Raw genomic sequence first — 20319 nt, 5'->3', positions numbered from 1 at the left:
TAGAGTCAGCTACCTGGGATTGATTAGTAGTTAATGGATGAGGAGTTTTAGGCTCACCTGATCCATGAAGACCTGAAGGGACAGTTAACCATCTGCTGTGCACTACCATTGGAGTTCATCACCATGAAAAGCAGGCAGACGGAATGAAATATTAGAAGTAATTTAAATTAATTGCAATTTTAATGCTTGTTGTGTATGTATCTAGTGTGTTTTCAGCTGTGTCTGTCTGTAGTGTGTCATGAACTTTATATCGGCAGTCCATATGCATTGTGGCTAAATGTTCCCTCAGGCGGATGGTTGCAAAGAGGAAATAGAGAATTGCAGGGTTGCAGGGGTGATTAAATCTGAGCACATCTTTTGTTGGAGTTGCTGTGGGCTCACTGCTTCCAGAGTCAGCATCAACTTTCACTTATACATGCTATGTGATGACACTGAACATCTGCCGTTAACAGTACATCCCAGCTGCTTCTGCACTGTTCCATGTATGCCACTGCTAAAGGGCATCTCCTGATGTCATCCATTGATCTCTGTTACAATTAAGGACCCGGAATGTTGTTGTCCCAGTGAACTGACACCAACAAGAATCATCCACAGCAATAGCAAAATGGTTAATGAGAGATGATCTTCACATGCCTATGGGTTGCATAAGGACCCCATTGGCAGATGCCACTGGTGGTGAAAATGGTAATACAAATAACTGTTGTACAATATCACTTGTGTGAAAGGTAACAGTGAATACTTAAGGTTTTGAATTTGCTTACACTATCTTTCAACTTACAGTGTATTCTGCTGCTGGATTTATATCATCAATTGGTATGCTAACCTATGAAGATGTGTAACCCCTACAACTAGCCAATTGTCTGCCTATTAATGCTTATCCCTGCTACTGCCTCTTCTCCAGAGCTCACTGGTTCAACCTGTGTCAGATCCTCAGCATTATAGTGATTTTCTCCCATAATGCGTACTTCATCATGTTTATCATCTCTGTTTCCAAGACACCAACTCCATCCCTCGCCTTGGAAACTATCTGAGGTTAAATCAGCTGCTCTCAACTATTAGGATCCGAGACCAGATCCCAACAGTGGCTACGAAACTGGACCAAAACCCCAATATTTTGGTTATTTTGTAAGCCTGCATGGAAAGAATGATTCACAGGAGTAATCACATGGAGAAATAAGTCTTGGGTATTTTAAAACAAAACATTGTTATGAATACAGTATTAAACTCTTTAACTTTACATCTGAATGGAACGTCTTACAATTACTCCTTAACACTAGTACTGAATTCCACATTAAACAACAAGAAATGTATCATGCAACTTTCAATCCAACTTAAAAATCAGCAGTGCATAGAGTAATACTGCACAGAGTAATACTGCACAGAGTAATACTGCACAGAGTAATGCTGCACAGAGTAATAGAAACAGAACAGATTTTTGCCCCGGTTAGAACCCCTGTAGACTCTGCCTGAATGTCTTCAAATAGCTGCTTCAATGAGGATCATAGTAGCACAGTGGTTAGTACTGTTGCTTCACAGCTCCAGGGTCCCAGCTTGGATCACTGTCTGTGCGGAGTCTGCACGTTCTCCCTGTGTCTGTGTGGGTTTCCTCCGGGTGCTCCGGTTTCCTCCCACAAGTCCCGAAAGACGTCCTGTTAGGTGAATTGGATATTCTGAATTCTCCCTCTGTGTACCCGAACAGGTGCCATAGTGTGGCGACTAGGGGATTTGCACAGTAACTTAATTGCAGTGTTAATGTAAGCCTACTTGTGACAATAAATATTATTATTTTTATTATTATTGTTTCAGCCTCTTCCTTGTTTTCAGACAGGACAGCTCTGCTTAAACTACTATTACTCTTTTTTAAACCATCCTACTGGAAAAGAAAACTGCCTTTACTTGTGATCATAAAAACAAGGGTTGCCATATCAGACTTCAAGTCCTCTCTCAAAAATCTTTTTCAAAATGCCTCTCTCTCCCTGAGCTCCACTCAGCACTGACATCATCTGCCCAAGCTGAAAAACAAATTAACTTTCCAGGGACTGAAAATACATAATAATAATAATAATCTTTATTGGTGTCAAAAGTCGGCTTACACTGTGATGAAGTTACTGTGAAAGTCCCCCAGTCGCCACACTCCGGCGCCTGTTCGGGTACACTGAGGGAGAATTCAGAATATCCAATACACCTAAGAAGCACATCTGTCTGGACTTGTGGGAGGAAACCGGAGCACCCGGAGGAAACCCATGCAGACACAGGGAGAACATACAGACTCCACACAGACAGTGGCCCTAGCCACGAACCCAGGTCCCTGGTGCTGTGAAGCAATAGTGCTAACCACTGTGCTACCGTGCCGCCCAAGGACTGCTCAAAGTTAACCACAGTGCATTTGCCCAGCCTGCCTCTTGGTCAATGGCATCTTCTGGCTCCCAAATCACACAGGTCCTGAAAACATGACCCCTGCAATCATGCGCACTCTAACCCCAGGCTTTTAACCCTTAAATTGCCCAAGACTGGGTGGCATGGTAGCACAGTGTTTAGCACTGTTGCTTCACAGCTCAAGGGTACAAGGTTCGATTCCCAGCTTGGGTCACTGTCTGTGTGGAGTCTGCATGTTCTCACCGACATCCACCCGACATCCACCACCAAAACTAGCAGCACTCCCACCAACTTGATCTCTGGGAACCCCCAGGGAACGAAGTCCTCATTGGCAGCGGGAACCTTGTTGCCAGGGCTCCTGGATATACAGGGGATGTTCCGATTGGATAGAGATCCTGCTCCAGGAAGCTATTGGCCCGAAGGCAACATGTCTCCATTACCGTTGGAAGCGTTTGCTGACTTTGCACCTCAGGGATCATCATTAGATACCTGGAGAATGAAAAGTGACAGTGGGATGGGTGGGGTGGAGCAGGAGGGACATATAGGGTGGCTCTAACCATTCCCCTTCCCCACCCTTCCCAAGTTTGAGTCCCTCGATCAGGCACTTGCTGCCTGCGAATGAAGAACTAACCCCCCCCCCCCCCTCCCCCCACACTTGACTACAGAGAAATCCAACAAGTGCCTTGCCTGTTGCTGGTTTACAAACAGCAACAGCCAGGGTGAAGCCCTTGGCCAGGTAATAATTGCCCACTTAAAGCCCTCAATTGTTATCCAGGTGGAATGGCCATCCTTAGGCCTTCCTTAAGCCATCCTTAGGCCTTCAGGGGCTGGTTTAGCACACTGGGCTAAATCACTGGCTTTTAAAGCAGACCAAGGCAGGCCAGCAGCACGGTTCAATTCCCGTACCAGGCTCCCCGAACAGGTGCCGGAATGTGGCGACTAGGGACTTTTCACAATAACTTCATTGAAGCCTACTTGTGACAATAAGCGATTTTCTTTTCATTTTTTCATTAATTCCCACCCTGGAGTTAATCGACGGGAAGCGGTGGGGTTCCTGACCCGTCCCACCCAGAACCTGTCCAATCAACAGCTGCCCTCAGCGTGAAACACACCTCTTGGGAGAGGGGGAGGAATTAAATTCCACCCTTAGAATGGTTACAGCACAGAATATGACCAATCAGACCAACTCCCTGCACAGTGACTCAGCTTATCCCAGTGGCTCAACCTTTCACCACAGATCTGTCATTCTTCCTTGTGGTCCCGCAATTCTTTTTTCTTCAGGTTCTTATCCAATTCTCTTTTGAAAGCCACAATTAAATCTGCCTCTAACATCCAGGCAGTGCATTCTAGATCCTAACAGACTTGCCACTGAAAACCATTTTTCATCGTGCTACTATTGGTTCTCACTATTCACCTTAAATCGATGTCTTCAGCCTTTCACCAATGGGAACAATTTTATGCCTATATAGTCTTGTCAAGCCCCCTCAGGATTTTGAACTTTGGTTGCAACATTGCCTGACTCCAGCCTGCCTCAGCTTAACTGAATCTTTCATCCATGTCTTTGTTACCTCCAGATTGACTGGTCCAATGCACTTCTGGCCAGCCTCCCTGTCCTTCTCTGTAAACTTATGGTTATTCAAAACTTTACTTCCTGCATCCTATCTCACAGCAAGTTCCTTTCACCCATCATCCTTGCCTTCACTGACCTACAGTTGCTTCTGGTTAAGTAACACCCCGATCTTTAAATTCACATCGTTGCTTTTGAATTGCTCCTTGGCCTCAGCCCTCCCTATCTCTGTGATTTCCTCCAGCCCCATAACTCTCCAAAATATATGTGTTCGTCTAACGCTGGCCGCTTGAGCATCCCCAGTTTTAATTGCTGCTCCATTGGCAGCCATCCTTTCAGTTGCTGAGCACCAAAGCTCTGGAATTCTCTCTGCTTCTCTTTTCTCCTCAATGACATTCATCTACCTCTTTGACCAAACCTTTGGTTATTTGCACCAAATATTTATTTATGTGATATGTTTTCAAATTTTGCTTTGAGCAAATGGCCATTTGAGTATTGTATTATGATTGCATACACTATTATACACTTGTGTACAATCAGTTTGTATGTAGCAATTCAAACACAGGATATATGATGATGATTATTTTGCACATACTAATAACTCTGCACCTAGGCAATCTCCGCAATTCCAAAGCCGTGCTAGTTTTCACTTTCAAAAAATCCTAATTAGTTCCTTATAAGGAGTGGAATTGTTTCAAATCATGGCATTCACGAGCTATAGTGAATCCCTATGTGTGCAAGTTTACATTTAACAGAAATGCAAAGGAGAGGAAGACTCAGACAGAAGGATTTGACTCATGGACGTTTTTCCCTGTAATGCATTTTTTCCCACCATTGCACGTACAATGCCATTTGCATCTCCTTGCTAGTCTCATTTCTACTGTCCTAATTGTTGCATCATTGTTAATGTTTCACTCTAACATTACAGTGTGAGCTTATTTTCTGCATAATCACATTTAAACCATGATCTTTTCTCTTCTTTAAATTGTGAAGTAGTGCAAATGAAATTCCAGATGTGTTGCAATGTTTTCCAGAAAGTTGATACGTTCACCCAACTATTAGAGGGGACTATTAAAAAGAATTTCTAACATAAAGTTTCCACAAAATTGACTTGGATGTATATTTGCATTAATGTCGCACACCCTGAAATTTCAGAAAACAAAAATAAATCACTCTTAAGACAAGAAATCCAGAATCGTAGATCTCATTCCAACATCACAAAGCATAGTTAGGGTTCAAGCACTGTGAACATCAAAGTAACCAAAGACAAGTTGGGTAATACTTTATAATGTTAATTACAACGGGTTTGTGTTCTATGCACTGCCAAACATCAAAATAATTTCCTAACTGACGCTGTTTATCTTAAAACCACTATCATTGTCACATCCAACAATTTGTATATAAATGTTTGCTTCATAGTAAACAGTAAAACAAACCAAATAGCTAATTAACCAGAAAATAAATTATTAATTACAAATGCTAATACCATCTATACAAAAAGAACATTAAGCACCTTGACTCTTTAATCCAATGGACTGTGCAGGGCAGTAAGCAACCCAATGGCAGGGTCAGGGTGGCAGGCACAAGTCCCATTCCAACCCCTGTGAGGTGGGATCAGGGAAACCCATGTATTTAGCTCAGAATATGTAACATTGTCTGAACAAAAGTGAAATATCAATGTGCAGCTACAGTGAAATCATTTACCTAACTGTGCAGGGAAAATTCCTCCGTGTATTAGTTACAGCAAAATTGTGAACAGATCCTTTCGAAAGTAATTTACCATTTCACTATACCAAATGCACAAAAGAACATCTCTGCAATGTTATATATGTTTGATTGCATCATGGAAATTTTCATTCATGACAGAGGTCAGCAGCAGAATAATATTTCAATCTTCACGTCATATACAGCCTGCTATATTTGATTTATAAATATAATGCTTCCTCTCTTTTAGATCAGGGAACAGGTAATTCATACTTTTAAAATAAGTAATGTCTTCAACTTTTCTTGGCAGAGGCACTACGACATCATGACCTTTGCATAGACAATGCGTGGGATTTTCCGGCCTACCTGTGGAGTGTTTTCCGGCAGTGGAGGCAGTTCGCCATTAGCCACCAGTGGGATCATCCGCCCCCGTCCTGCCGCAGAACAAACCCACCATGGTGAGTCACCTTTGGCAGAACCAGAAAATCCCACTGATCCCGCCCTATGACTACAGAGGAGGGAATGGAAGCAGATGAGCTGGCAATTTCCCCACACCAGCCGGCTTGCAAGTTTGCCAGTATTTTTCCACCAGAAAGTATGTGACAGATGTCACCAATTCAACTTCTGTGTGTTTCTCATCAAATCCCCCCAGATGCTTGTCACACTGTGAGCCAACTGGTCTTCCACACGGGGGTTTTCAATCACCACACTCGAGGAACACACTTTGAAATCTTCTCCCACACAAGGCTTTGTCTCGGATGCCTTCGCACCAAGGGTCAACATTCAGGATTTCAATCTCTCCTTTCAGTATTCCTCTGCCTTGGATTGCCATTCAATCTTCCACGCAAACTCACAGTACCCAGCCAAGACAACAGCACACCACTGCTGCTGCTCAGGTTGTATCAAGGCATCACCAACCTTAAGATTACATCAGATGTCTGGTTTCTTGCTCGCCAACTTCACCAGGTCTGCACCTTGCAGCTCTATCTTTAGCTGGGAGTCTCCCTCTGCCCCTCTCTTTAACTTCAGTCAACAGTACCTTGTTCAGATTGCAGTTCTTTGTCTCTTTGACCCAGTCTCCCTGGGACTCCACTTTCATCCCCTGGTTTATAGAACTACCTGTTCTTTAGCTTCTGGACTTGCTTCCGGTCCATTGTTCCATTGCCCTGCCTGTCTGGCAGTTTCTCTGAGAATTGCTTTCTTCTCAGATACCTGGCTCCAAAGTGAACCCTACACTTCAATGTGGACCTCTGGTTGCTAAGCAAACGCTTAGTTTTTAAAAAAATCTCTATAATTGATTTTGCATCATAAAACTTTGATTACAATGCAGGTACAGTTTAAAATGTGCCCAAATCCACAGACATGCAGGCACCTTTATTTAACATGAAGCTAACTATTTCTTAGCACGCAAGTACAGAAATACAAATTAAGCTGAAACTTAAACTTACAGTTTATTTCCAATATCCGCAAATACAAATATCAGGGGCTGGATTCTCCAAAAATGGGGCTATGTCCCCATGCCAGCGTAAAAAAAACGCTGAGGTTTTACCCTAGAGAGTCCTTAAAAATATTAGCAGCTATTCACTTACCTGCTGGCAGGGCCCCGGAACGCTTCTCGCAGCTTCAGCTGTGGATACGGGCCCCCGCACTTTGGTTGCGAGTCCACGCATGCATACGGCAGCGGCCTCAAGCGGCTGCGCCGGACGCTATGGCTGACTCAGCCAGCGGACCTGGACGAGGAAAGAAGGTCCCAATGACCGGCCCCTCGCCGCTACATCTCACATGCCCAATCGCCACCTCGGCTGCCCATAAGCCCCCCCCTCATTCCCGGTACTTAATCCCCTGCCCCCCTCTCCCCTACCAGGGCGGCCGCGGACTGAGCCCAGCCGCCACGCGAGAGTCCCGATTGGCGAGATACGGTTAGAACCACGCCGTCGGAAATCCGGCTGGTCGGGACTGGAGCATTGCTGGGAGGGTCTCTGGCAATGGCCCCCCAGCCGCGCTGCGTAAATGGCGAGCGAGCAATTCACCGGGGACTGGAGAATCGTGGGAGAGGCGCCGGATAGATCCTGTCGTAAAAGTGGATTCTCGACCCCCCCGCACCAAATGTGATTTCGGTGCAGGGCTACGGAGAATCCAGCCCCAGTTATTTAAACCAGCTCTATTTCATAACACCATCCCATTTGAAAAAAAGCTTGACAAATATGCAATGCGTAACACCATTGTTTGCTTCATACAAGTAAATTTTCCATCTTATTTCACAAACGACGCATCATATAGCATCATTGCAAAGATTTAACCACAACAAAGGCAATAAACGTAGCAGCATTATCTCAACACAAATGTTTTTCTTCTTATTCTCAGAAAAGAATGTGTCATTTAATTTCATTTCACCTTCCATTCATTTGCCAAACACAAATGTGGTGAACTATCATTTTGATTTCGCAAAGTCAAAATAGCATTTTTGTGCATTAACCTCTCACTACTTCTCTGGTCAAAATCTCTGTTAGCTGTTCCAAGGATGTTGTTAAGATGCTTCTTATGTTCACTCAAACGTGTTTTGTATTCCTGCTTGGTTTGATCTTTGAACTTTTTATGATCTTATTGTTTCTCCAAATTCCATTTTGATCACGTCTTTTCAACTTCTTTTTAAGCAATATCAATGGAATTACCTTCTCCCTCTGAATTCTGATAGTTTGTTCTAACCATACAACTCTTTTACATAATGTATGGACTAAATCAGTCCAGACCACAACAGGCTTTGGATGGTCTCTTGCAAACTGTTCATTTGCCTGTATTCCAACTGCTACATCTTGTGTATATTTACTGACAAGCACTTTTAAATCACTGTCCCTGGTCATTGACCTGGAAAGATCATTTTGCAATTTCTGTCCTTCCTGTTGACTTTTCATTATTTTCAATTTTGTGGGTGGAGTCATAGGGTTTTTGCAGCATGGAAAGAGGCCCTTCAGCCCATCGTGTCCTCACCAGCCATCAAGCCCCTATCTACTCTACTCCTATTTTTCAGCATTTGGCCCATAGTCTTGTATGCTATGAATTTCAAGTCCTCATCTAAATACATATTAAATGTTGTGTTATGAGGGTTCCCACCTCTGCCATCCTTTAAGGCAGAGTTCCAGCTTCCAACGGCAGCTCTATGTGAAAATACTTTTCTTCACATGCACTCTAATCCACCTGCCCCTTACCTTAAATCTAGGCCCCTGGTTATTGGGCCCTCCGCTAAGGGAAAAAGTTCCCTACTATCCACTATATGCCCCTCATAATTTATACACCTCAATCAGGTCCCCCTCAGCCTTCGCTGTTTCAAGGAAAACAACCCCAGCCTATCTAGTGTCCCCTGATAGCTGAAACGGTCCAGGCAAGGTAACATCCTGGTGACTCTCCTCTGCACCCCCTCCAGTGAAATCACTTCCTTCCTACAGTGTGGTGACTCGAACTGCACACTCCAGCTGTGGCCTAACCAGCATTGTATTTAGTTCCATCGTAGCCTCCCTGCTTTTATATTCTATGCCTCAGTTAATAAATGTAATTATCCTGTATTCCTTCTTAAACACCTTGGGCGAGATTCTCCGCCCCGCCGCGCCACATTTATGCCCCGACTGGCCTGCAGGATTCTCTGTTACGCTGGCTGGTCAATGGGGTTTCCAATTGTGGGGCAACTCACGCCGTCAGGAAACCCCCGGCCACCGGCATAACGGAGAATCATGCCGGCGGAGAATCCCGGCCCTTATCTACTTGTCCTGCTCTCTACAGGGATCTATGGACATGCACACAAAGGTCCCTCAGATCCTCTGTACTTCCAAGAGTCCGATCTTTCATTGTATTTTTCCTTGCCTTGTTAGTCCTCCCAAAATACTTTACCTCACATTTCTCAGGGTAAAATTCAATTTTCCACTGTTCTGCCCATCTGACCAGCCCGTCTAGATCATTGTGTGATTTAAGGCTTTCCTCCTCACTATTTACTTCAGTTGTTTTCCCATTGTCCATTACTGATACTTCAACCTCATTGATATTACTTGGATCAGCTCTTTGCTCAACTGGATCATAATTTAGAAATGGGTGTTTATTCACAGGAACAACTTTAGAACTGTGACACTCCAAACCACCCGTCTTCTCTTTCATTTCTCCAGTTTGAAGTTCAAGAACCTCCTTGCTCTTTTCACAACTGTGTTCTAACTGTTTGTTCATTAAATCCTGCATTCAACCAATTATTCTGATTTACCAACAATTCCTATTTCTGTTCAAGGCATTTTCAATGATATTTTGTGGAGACTGCTGATGCTTTACGTTCATCGCGTTTTAACTAAAATTTGATCTTTGCTAAGTTAGCTTTTTTAAGTTCATCATTTAGACAGTTCACGTGCTCAGTCAAGTATTCCATTTTCCATGTCTGATTCTCAATTATTCTCATCAATTCTCTTTTTTCATCAGCAAACTCCTCTTTCACACATAAAAGTTGATTTTCTACATTAATCAGGTTTTCCTTCAGTTGTTTATTATCTGCAATGAGCATCTCATTTTTGTCCACAGTACTTTTGAAACGTTGGTTATGATCAACGGGATCAGCTATCTTCTGTAACACAGTTGCCACCACATTGCTGTCTCCACAAGCCATATCATTTCCCAGGATAAAATCTATTCCCCCAATAGGTGATTTTTGGATAATTCCCATCATGACAATTCCATTTACAAAGTCAGTTCTTAAATTAACTTTACACAAAGAAATAGATGCATCCCTTCCATTAATATCCCTTATTAATATAGAACTACCTGGAACACAAATTGCCCCAATATTCTCTCAAAATTTGATTTGTTTACTTTAAAAAAAAAATTTAGAGTACCCAATTCATTTTTTCCAATCAAGGGGCAATTTAGTATAGCAATTCACCTGGCCCGCACATTTTTTTTGTGGTTGTGGGGGCAAATCCCATGCAAACACGGGGAGAAAGTGCAAGCTCCACACGTGACTCAGAGCCGGGATCGAACCTGGGACCTTGACACCATGAGACAGCAGTGCTAACCAATGCGCCACCGTGCTGCCCTTTCTTTACTTCTTTTGTTGGAAGAGTAAGGGAACACTTCTCTCTTTGAAACAAAACCTTTAGAACCTCTAATAGCCTGGAATTAATTCACCAGTACTCAAGAAATTCTCTGACCTATCATGAACCATATGCCCCTTTCTCATATATTCTGAGACAGCACATTTCACCCGTACCACCGCTACAGTTTTAGCAGCCATTTCCTTTTCTGCTATTCCAATTGTCTCCCATTTAGTTTCCAGGACTCTGCCCAAATATGTCCCAACTTGTTACAGGCCTCTGAATGTCACTTCCAGCCTCAGCATTTTCCTTTCTGATCTGAGCAGAAATTTCTTGACCATTCCCAACTTTCACTTCTCGTCCCTTGCTACTTCCCTTCCTTTCACCTTCCCACTTCCTATCTTTCTCAAGTTTATAAGGATGCTGGAAAAAAGGTTTGGTTCTATGGATGAGTTCATATTCACCAACCATCTTGACTAGCCATTCTAACACTATGTCTAGCCATTTTAACACTATGTTCTTCAACATGGGTCCCAACTACCAAAGTGAATCTTTAAATTTTTCCAAGAGAATTACTTCCCTAAGAGCTTCATATGTTCATACCTTAATGCCCATATCCAATAGTGAAAATTATTTTGTTTTATCCTCTCAAATTCAATAGGTCTTTCTAAGCTGTTTCCTTGCATTCCGAAATTGCTGCCTATATGCCGCAGGAACTAATTCATACAAACTAAGGATAGCTTTCTTTACTGCATCCTACTCGATCAGATGCCTCTTCTGGCAGTGATGCATACACTTCAGGAGCTCTACCTACAGCCTACTCTGTGATACTAATGTCCAAATTTCTCCTGGCCATTTCATCTGTTTAGGTACCTTTTCAAATGAAATAAAGAAAGCTCTACATCCCTTTCCTAAAACTTTGGAAGGTATTGCATAAATTTAAACATTTCCCCACTGGATTCTTGTCGGGAAATAAGTCCTACCTCACCTTCTGGTATCTCTCCTTTAATTGTCAGCCTTTTAAGCTGAAATTCCTGAAAGCCGTGCTTGTTAGGCGAATTGGACATTCTCAATTCTCCCTCAGTGTACCCGAATAGGCGCCGTAGTGTGTCGACTAGGGGATTTTCACCGTGACTTCATTGCAGTGTTATGTAAGCCTACTTGTGACACTAATAAAGATTTTTATTATCTCTCTCCTTTTCTCAATCCTCCTTAGCTAACTGCTCTCTCTGCAAGTCATATTTTCACATGTCCAATTCCCTTCCCTTTGTTTTTCTCTCTCTTGCCTTTTTGCTTGTTCCATTTGAAACACTCTCCCCTTTTTATTTTCTTTCTCCCCCAATTGCATTCATTGCCTTTCTCTATCTCTTTCTTTTCCTCTTCCTTCCATTTCAAGGTTTTTTCATTTCTAACTCAATCGTAATCAAGTGCATCATCTTTTGGAGAAGTTGGTCTCACATGTATCCCTTGCAATTTCAAATGCTGCACTATTGTTTCAACTATGTCTGCTTTCCTCATCCTTCCAAGTAATTCTAACTGCAACTGATCTGCTAATTCCGTTAACTGGCTCTTGGTTATTTTCTGTAAATCAGTTCCATTTTCCATCTTTAGAAAAGCCTTAACATCTTCCAATACTATTTTGGATTTCAACCTAAATATACCTCACAGCAACTCCAATTCCTGTGTTCAGTAGCTCCATGGACTGTTCTTTAAGGATTCACAGATCCCACCTTATAACAATAAATCCAAGACCAAGTTTTCATATTCAGTGTCCAGTAACTTGCTCTCCATGTATTGAAGGATCCTGATGAATTATTATTAATCAGTGTCCAATAATCCACTCTCCACATTCTGAAATATTCTGCAAGAGCCCTCACTTTTGTTATGATTGCAGTTGATGTTACTACTGGGCAGTCAGATCCCAGGCTCAATAGATTGTAACTATAATTTTTTGTTTGGAGACGTGGATGAACAGTCGCAGGACTGGCGGTTGACTTTTTAACAAAAGAATGTAACATTTATTCAACAAGAAAAGATTAACGACAATATACTGCTCCTTCACTTCCACTACACATTCATGGATCTATAAGGATTACACAAGTTATAAAATATCTTCTACTCTAATTTTCCCAGGAAGAACACAGTTCATGTAAATCAATAGCAAAATATGGTCAGACACCCCACACCTAATAAATATCAGTTATTTAATCTAGCTGGTTCCTAACAATGGGAATATTCCTTCAGTCCATCTGGGGGAGTAAACCCACGGTTTAACATGTTACCTATCAGAAATGGCCTGCCCTTAAACCACCAGTGAGAGTCTCCCTTCTAATTAATAATAATAACAATCTTTATTGTCACAAGTAGGCTTACATTAAGACTGCAATGAAGTTACTGTGAAAAGCCCCTAGTCGCCACATTCCGAATCCTGTTCGAATACACAGAGGGAGAATTTAGAATGTCCAAATTACTTAACAGCACGTCTTTTGGGACTTGTGGGAGGAAACCAGGGCACCCGGAGGAAACCCACGCAGACACGTGGAGAAAGTGCAGACTCCGCACAGACAGTGACCCAAGCCGTGGACCCTGGAACTGTGAAGCAACAGTGCTTCTAATTGCATGAATTGTTGCAGGATGTTCATCTATGAGATGGATTCCATACCATTCCCCAGATAAGGAACAATAATGATCCCCTCCCCCAAAAAATGGCTAAAAACCAAGATGGAAAAAGGTGTCAAAAAATCATAGAATCATAGAATTTGCAGTGCAGAATGAGGCCATTCGGCCCAATGAGTCTGTACCAGACCTTGGAAAGGGCACCCCACCCAAGCCTACAATTCCCCCCATCCCCATAGCCCAGCAACCCCACCTAACCTTCTTTTGGACACTGAGGGCAATTTAGCATGGCCAATCCACCTAATCTGCTCATCTTTGGACTGTTGGAGGAAACCGGAGCACCCGGAGGAAACCCATGCAGACACGGGGACAACATGTAGACTCCGCACATACAGTGACCCAATCCGGGTATCGAACCTGGGATCCTGGAGCTGTGAAGCAACAGTGCTAACTACTGTGCTACCATGCCACCCACACAGCCAAGATTTTACTGTAATAATAATGGTGAGACTATCCGTACTAACCATCTTTGCAGGGTAAATAGTGGCTCTCACTTGCTGAATTTTCCGATCTCCCGTAGCGTGTTTCGCAGTGGTGGAGGCAGCACGCCATTGGCCAGTGGGATCTTCTGGTCCCACTGAAGCCTAAGGTATTTTGTGTGGCCCACCCGTCCCATTGCCAGGTAACCTACCGCGGAGAGGGGGGTTGGTCACATTCGTGGGACCACTTGGTCCCGACGGCAGTATCCCACTCAGCATTTGTTTGAAACACCAAATAATGTCATTGTGTCATGTGTTTTCAAGACAATGGAAACATTTCAAGGATCCCAAAATGATCCCAAAACACCTTGAGGAAATATTGGAATTTGAGAATTGTCCATTCATCAGAGGCTAAACATCATTTATGTTGTAACTGTGCATATTCACATGAAGCAATAAATTTATCATTAGTATAGGGTAGAATCATCCCTCATATAAGATACATTTTTTTTACAATGCATATATTTGTACAAACATTGCTGATAAGTTTATTTATTTTTAAATTTGTTTCCTGACACGGTATGGTAATGCAACATGTCAGATAAGAGATGATCATAGTAAATTATCAAAAGTAAGCATGTTTAAAGGGGGCATGTTCTATACAAATCTATTCATCCTTTATTCATACAAAGAAAAATCTGTCGGTAAAAAAGAATTATAAATTAGTGACACAATCAAAACATATCAAGTGATATACAAATCCCACCTGGGGTCAAGTTCAGCTCTTCTTACACATTATCTAAAACTCAAAACTGTGTTCTTGCCGTTGATATATATGTATTATATATATAAATGCCCAGATTTTACTGTAATAATAATGGTGAGGCTATCTGCACTCACCATCTTTACAGGGTAAATATGAAAGTAAATTCCACAAACTGCACAAATAAACACAGAAATCCAGAAGTTGCTATCAGAACTGCCCTGTTCCTCCAAAGTACATGCAGTTGTAATCCTTTCTAATAGAGTCAGCACCAAAATCACTGCAATGGCATGAACTTTGGGTTTTACTCTTTAGTTCTATAACAATGGTGGCTCAGACAGTTATGGGTGGCACACTTAGCAGTGAGTTTTTAACTGATGAATTCAAGTGATAATGACTTACAAACAACCTCCCTGGCACCGAAAAATTAATTTTATCAGTGTAGATTCTCATTCCCTCAACAGAACATTGATGTTGCATGTTTAAATAGTAAATAAAAATGTTGTTATTCTTTCCACTTGCCTCTTTAGCTGGACATCACATTTAGTTTCCTCCTACTCTCCACTTCACTCTTACTATTTTCAGTTTACTACTTCCTGGTTTGGAATTTATGTGTCTCAGTAAGAATAATTCAATCTGATTGTTTGAGGAGCCTCACTATTGTTGTCCTGTTGCACTGTAGAGGAAGCCACTTTGGAAAAGATGCTGGATTTGCGGAATTCTCCACTGATAAGCCAGTAAAGGTCTACGAGTAGTTGTTAGTGACACAAAGGGTAAAAGACATTCCTTTGCTGCTGAGAGCAAAATCCAGGCCAATATATTAGATTTAATTGTTTTCTCAACAACTTACCAATTTCCATAAATGCAGACCACGTGTAAATATTATGATATTATCAAATACATGTCTTTGATTATGTGGCTGATAAAAAGTATTTGTTTTGAAGTGAGGTATTGAGTTATTCATAATTCTATCTATATTACACTGTGATACTATTTACTGACTTTATATTTTGAAAAGTTCCATTCATGATTGAAATGTTCAACGTATATAAACGTATGTATTTTCCAAATCAAACATGATCATTTATACTGTCTGTTACACTGTGAACACAATTATATTTTTCTCCCTTACCATATCTACTAATGTTATTATTACAACCCACATAATCATGTAGATAGACAACAGTGTTATTAAACGTACGTATAAACCATTCAAAAACTGACAGTAAAATTCCAAGAAAAAGATGGATGAAGAAATTTAAGCACGGAAAGAAAAACAACTGTTTCTGAAAAACCATATGTGTCTGACTGCAGATTGTCACACTCATCCTGTGCATCACTTGAAAACTCATTGTTTTTTAATGCATTCTGTTCTCAATGCAAAGAAAGAACGAACTTGTAAAATCACAACAGGATTTCCATTTTTACATATTCTCAGGCATTATTTGAAAATGCTCTACACCTTCTCTTGAAATTAGTAGTTTAAGATGGTGCCTTGCATGCAGATGTATTTATATATAACTGTTGTCAAAGATGCATTAGTTAGCAGGGATGGCTTTACCAAGTCTTTCACAATGTAAGCATGGCCTTCAGTGGGAGGCTGACAATCTCTTTTACACTGTGAAATCCACATGACAACTGTAAAAACCTTGTAAATTAGCTATGTTTGTATCGCAGAAATTTACATATATAATATATTATACATAGAGAGAGAGAAAGAGAGCATCTAATATAAGAGCAGTTTTCCATAAATCAGCACTCTGGCATATAATCCAGAATCATCACACCAGTGCATAAGTCGACACTTTATAAATCAAGATAAAATTTGTTTGAATGATTGAATCTGAGCCTGTAGTTAACGTGATGCCGATAATAATATGCAACATGCTGGAAATGTACAGAAGGTCTGTCACATCCATCAACGGAAAAGATAGGTTTACATTTCTGGTGTAACTGTGCAAACAGTAAGGGCCTGTCAAGATTTTATTCCGTTAGAGTTGCAATGCTTCCAATGTTGCATTTAAAAAATACTATTCCATATGACCTGGTTTGTTTTTCAATTTGAATCTTTGTCTTTACATATTTAATTACTTTTCTATTTCTATAAAATAAAAGTAATCCTTGCCAATACGGAACTGCTCAGGTGACATTCTCAAGTCGCAAAATATAAGATGCTCCAAATACGTTAACTTTTCTCTTTTCATGATATAGGTTGCAGTACATGAGTTCCAAGAGATTTTAAAATGCTTCTTCACACTTTAATATTCTTGCATTGACAATTATCATAGGCACATCATTATACAATGTCATTAAACAGCACAGAGCCCAGATGTCACAGTAAGAAACCAGAAACACATCCCTCTGGTTATTGGACATTTTCAATTTTTGAGTATGGTGCAGGGGAACAGCCAAAACTGTTTGTAGTGCAATGATAAGGATCAGGCAAAATCTTTAACTGACTACGCTTTTTATACGTTCAAGTTAGCCATACGGATTGCATTAATATTTTCATTGCCCAGGATTAATAATTGCAAAGGTAAAAACACAAATTAAACCATTCATCACGTGTATCTTAGACTTTGTTTAAAAAGACACCATGTAATAAATAGATCATATCACCTCATAGTATGAGATAAGAGCACAATTTATTAAAATGTCCTTTCACTCCTGTGAAGCATGGCCTTATACCAGGAAGGCTTTGGTCTGTGTGACATCTGGGTCCTTCACGCTTGTGAAAAATTCCCACAATGCATCATTATGTATTTATGGTAGTGAATTGGCGAATTTCTACTTATTAATTCATTCATTTTTCCCTCAGAGGATCATTTCCTCATTTTAACATTTCAATTGCCCAACATGGTCCATGTGTCTTAAACAATAGGCCGACTAAAAACATCTGTTTGCAATCATTATAGGCACATAACCATTTTGTGATAAAGTTACTCATTTGACATGGATTTTAACTCGTATTCTGCATTTCAATAGTAATTTACTGGACTGTGCAGCACTTTCCAGATCCCTGTAGCAGTGCGCCAGAATATTATCCAGCCAGGCACCTGAACAGTTAGATAAGACATTCATTTCTCTTATCTGTAATGGTGTAATACATCCCAAAGCTGGAGCGAAATGACAGCGGAATGAAGTCAGCACACTGTAGGCGCTGCAAAAATCACACACAATTGTGTGTATATATCCTATATCGAGGCCTATTTTTTTTCCAAACTAAAATATATTCAAAAAGTCAAGTGAAAAGTTAAACAACTACCGGTCAAAACAACGAAAGTTAGCCTTACACTGTGCTAAGTAAGCCAAGAATGGTCAATTAAATTGGTATCATGATACGGTGACATAAATCTTAGCTTCTGTAAACGGACAGCAATCGACTGCCAAACACGTTCAATTAAATGCGCATCAGTTGAAATGGAATGATAAATATCATAGCTTATTGAAAAGGGGTCAGTTACTTAAAATGCAATCGGTTGTCAAATGACTCGTAAGTTCTAAAACAGTCAAACAACGGTCCTGAATTTAAAAATGAGAAAAGGCTTGTTACCTTCTGCAGGAATTGTGAGCCTGAATATTTGGCTGAAATAGATTTGATTTCCCCTCCAAAGGCCGAAGCCCATAGTTTCACCCTAAAAAACAAGACATTAACATATGGGTAACATTGGAAAAGGAGAGAGATAACAATTTGATTTCCGGTTGTAATCAATAGAAAGTAATCCTGTTTTATTCTTTCTCGAATTAATTTTGTCATATGACGAAAGATAATCACCTTTTTCTCTATCAAGCATGTTTAGGATCCAGACATTAGTGTGCAGGGCAGACCCTCCAAACTATAGATTTCGGGCGATCGCAGAACATGAGGTTATGTTTTATGAAGCATAGAGATCCTGCAGCGTTGCAAAACACTCGTCTTAAACCAACTTTAAATGTAATCCAGCATGCAATCATTTCACCGCAAAAACAATCAACTGCACATGAAATGCAAAAGAACAGAAATCAAGACTTACACATTGAGGGGAATTTGTTGCTGTGATTCTTTCGCTTGTGCCCGTATAATGCTGAAAGATGCCCACACGATTACAGAAAAGCTACAGAAAGCTTGTAAAATATGCATATATCTCTGCATTTCTTTTTTTGTAGTTCCACAGATCAGAACGAATTGCACAATTGGAATAAACCCGATTGCTAATGGAATATGCTGCGCTGTATCTCAGACTTAAAATAGATTTGTCAGTTCATCTTCATTTCTGGGACATCCCAGATAAAAGAATAACAGGGAAGCACGGAAAAGCTTCAGTGAGTTCAGAATGTTGCTGCTGGTATTATATCCTTGGTGGTGAGACCGATTCTACCTTTACTGCAGGCAGTTGCATATACTTCTCAACAACTCTGCAGTATGCAGTCCCCTGTATAATATCATCATTCAATGACCTACTGCCGGTCCAGTGTGCCCTCTGCTACAGGCCACAAGAGTCTATTGATTTCAACAGAGTAAGCTATCTTCTCGCAATTAATGCTCACTGTGTAGATGTAAAGCTGCCTGCAGGCTCCCTTTATCTTCCCGGTAACCTCGAGCATTCATCCCACATCAAGTCATGCAGCGCTGGTTCACCGGAGCAGGCATTAATGGAAAGTGCTGATGAAAGCCAGTAAGAGCACTGAAAACTGTGACACAATGCCTCTTCCAGGACTGATAGCAGGCTGAGTGAGAAGCACTTTGCTGTAGGGCTGACAGGGGGTTGAGCTCAAAGTGACTCACGGACCTTACACTTGAGACGCTGAACACCCACTGGAGACGTCCCAATTCATTTCGTGCGCCGCTGCTCGAAAGCTTCTCGTATTCAGCTGACGGGGTGGAGTCGACTGCAAAAGTGAATCCGGTAACTCTCAGGACCAAAATAAGCGCACGTACTCAAAAGGAGAACTACAACAGAGGGAAATAGGATTCTCAGTTGCTTTGAAACGGCAGCCCCTTTCAGGCGAACAGGCTGTATCCAGCTGCTCTACAACCAATTCGATTAAGTCGTATGCTACAGACTGACTGCATCGGTGTGTTAAGAAAAACCGAAGACTTAAAAAGGCTTGTGAATGAAAGGAAATGCAACATAAGTAAATCAATGCGGGCTAAATGACTCAACACTGCGAATGAATAATTAATTTCTTCATGTAGAGGAATCCCTTTGGTAAAGTATGCATAAGATCACAAGCTAACACAACGTAATGTCTGTCCAGTTGGGACTTCTCTTTCGCCTGCTCATTCCTGCTACACAATATATCTGTATGCTGCAATTATTTTCTGTGAGAACAATTTCCTGACAAGTGTCTTTTTTAAGGTTGAACTCCAAGAAATTCTGAACAAAGTTATCCTGATAATTCATCCTTTCGACTCACTGAGATGGTGCGCCCCATTCCTGGCTTTTGTAGCTTGGCAAATGTGCTGCACATCTGTGGTGAGACTGGACCTCACCAGAGGAACTATCTGTTTTAAGTCCTTTTGACCTAAGGCTGTTGCACTTCAGAAAACAAACCTTCAGGTTTTGACTGAAATGTTTTGAGGAAGTCCCACCGACAGTACCATCATCAGATGTGAGTTTTTAAAAAAATCACCTGGGTTTTTGTCATTATTGTAAAGCACCCTTGCAAAGAAATTATTGTTGTAATTGCACTATTTATCCATGCCCAAATAGTGCACAATTCAAGCTGGTCAGATGGGTACCATTTGTTAAGATTTCAATTGTGTATCTGTGG

The 20319-nt window shown here is 41.2% G+C and overlaps 1 protein-coding gene across 4 annotated transcripts in view; it reads right to left on the bottom strand.

Moving 5' to 3' along the window:
- The window catches only part of cacna2d3a (calcium channel, voltage-dependent, alpha 2/delta subunit 3a), a 1093156-nt gene extending 1073196 nt beyond the window's left edge, over positions 1 to 19960 (bottom strand). Inside the window, exons 1-2 of one of the 4 annotated variants that reach the window (XM_038812776.1) lie at positions 18579 to 19960; positions 18119 to 18200 (exon numbers count right to left, since the gene is read on the bottom strand). In XM_038812776.1, coding sequence (XP_038668704.1) covers positions 18119 to 18200; positions 18579 to 18697 — 201 coding nt within the window. In that variant the 5' untranslated portion in view covers positions 18698 to 19960. The remainder of the gene's footprint in view (positions 1 to 18118; positions 18201 to 18578) is intronic. The other 3 variants (XM_038812778.1, XM_038812775.1, XM_038812777.1) reach the window with 3 other exon arrangements.
- Between the last annotated feature and the right edge of the window lie 359 nt (positions 19961 to 20319).

This window comes from Scyliorhinus canicula, chromosome 11 (genome assembly GCF_902713615.1).
Source record: "Scyliorhinus canicula chromosome 11, sScyCan1.1, whole genome shotgun sequence".
Lineage (NCBI taxonomy): Eukaryota > Metazoa > Chordata > Chondrichthyes > Carcharhiniformes > Scyliorhinidae > Scyliorhinus > Scyliorhinus canicula.
This window is presented reverse-complemented; position numbering and strand designations above follow the sequence as displayed.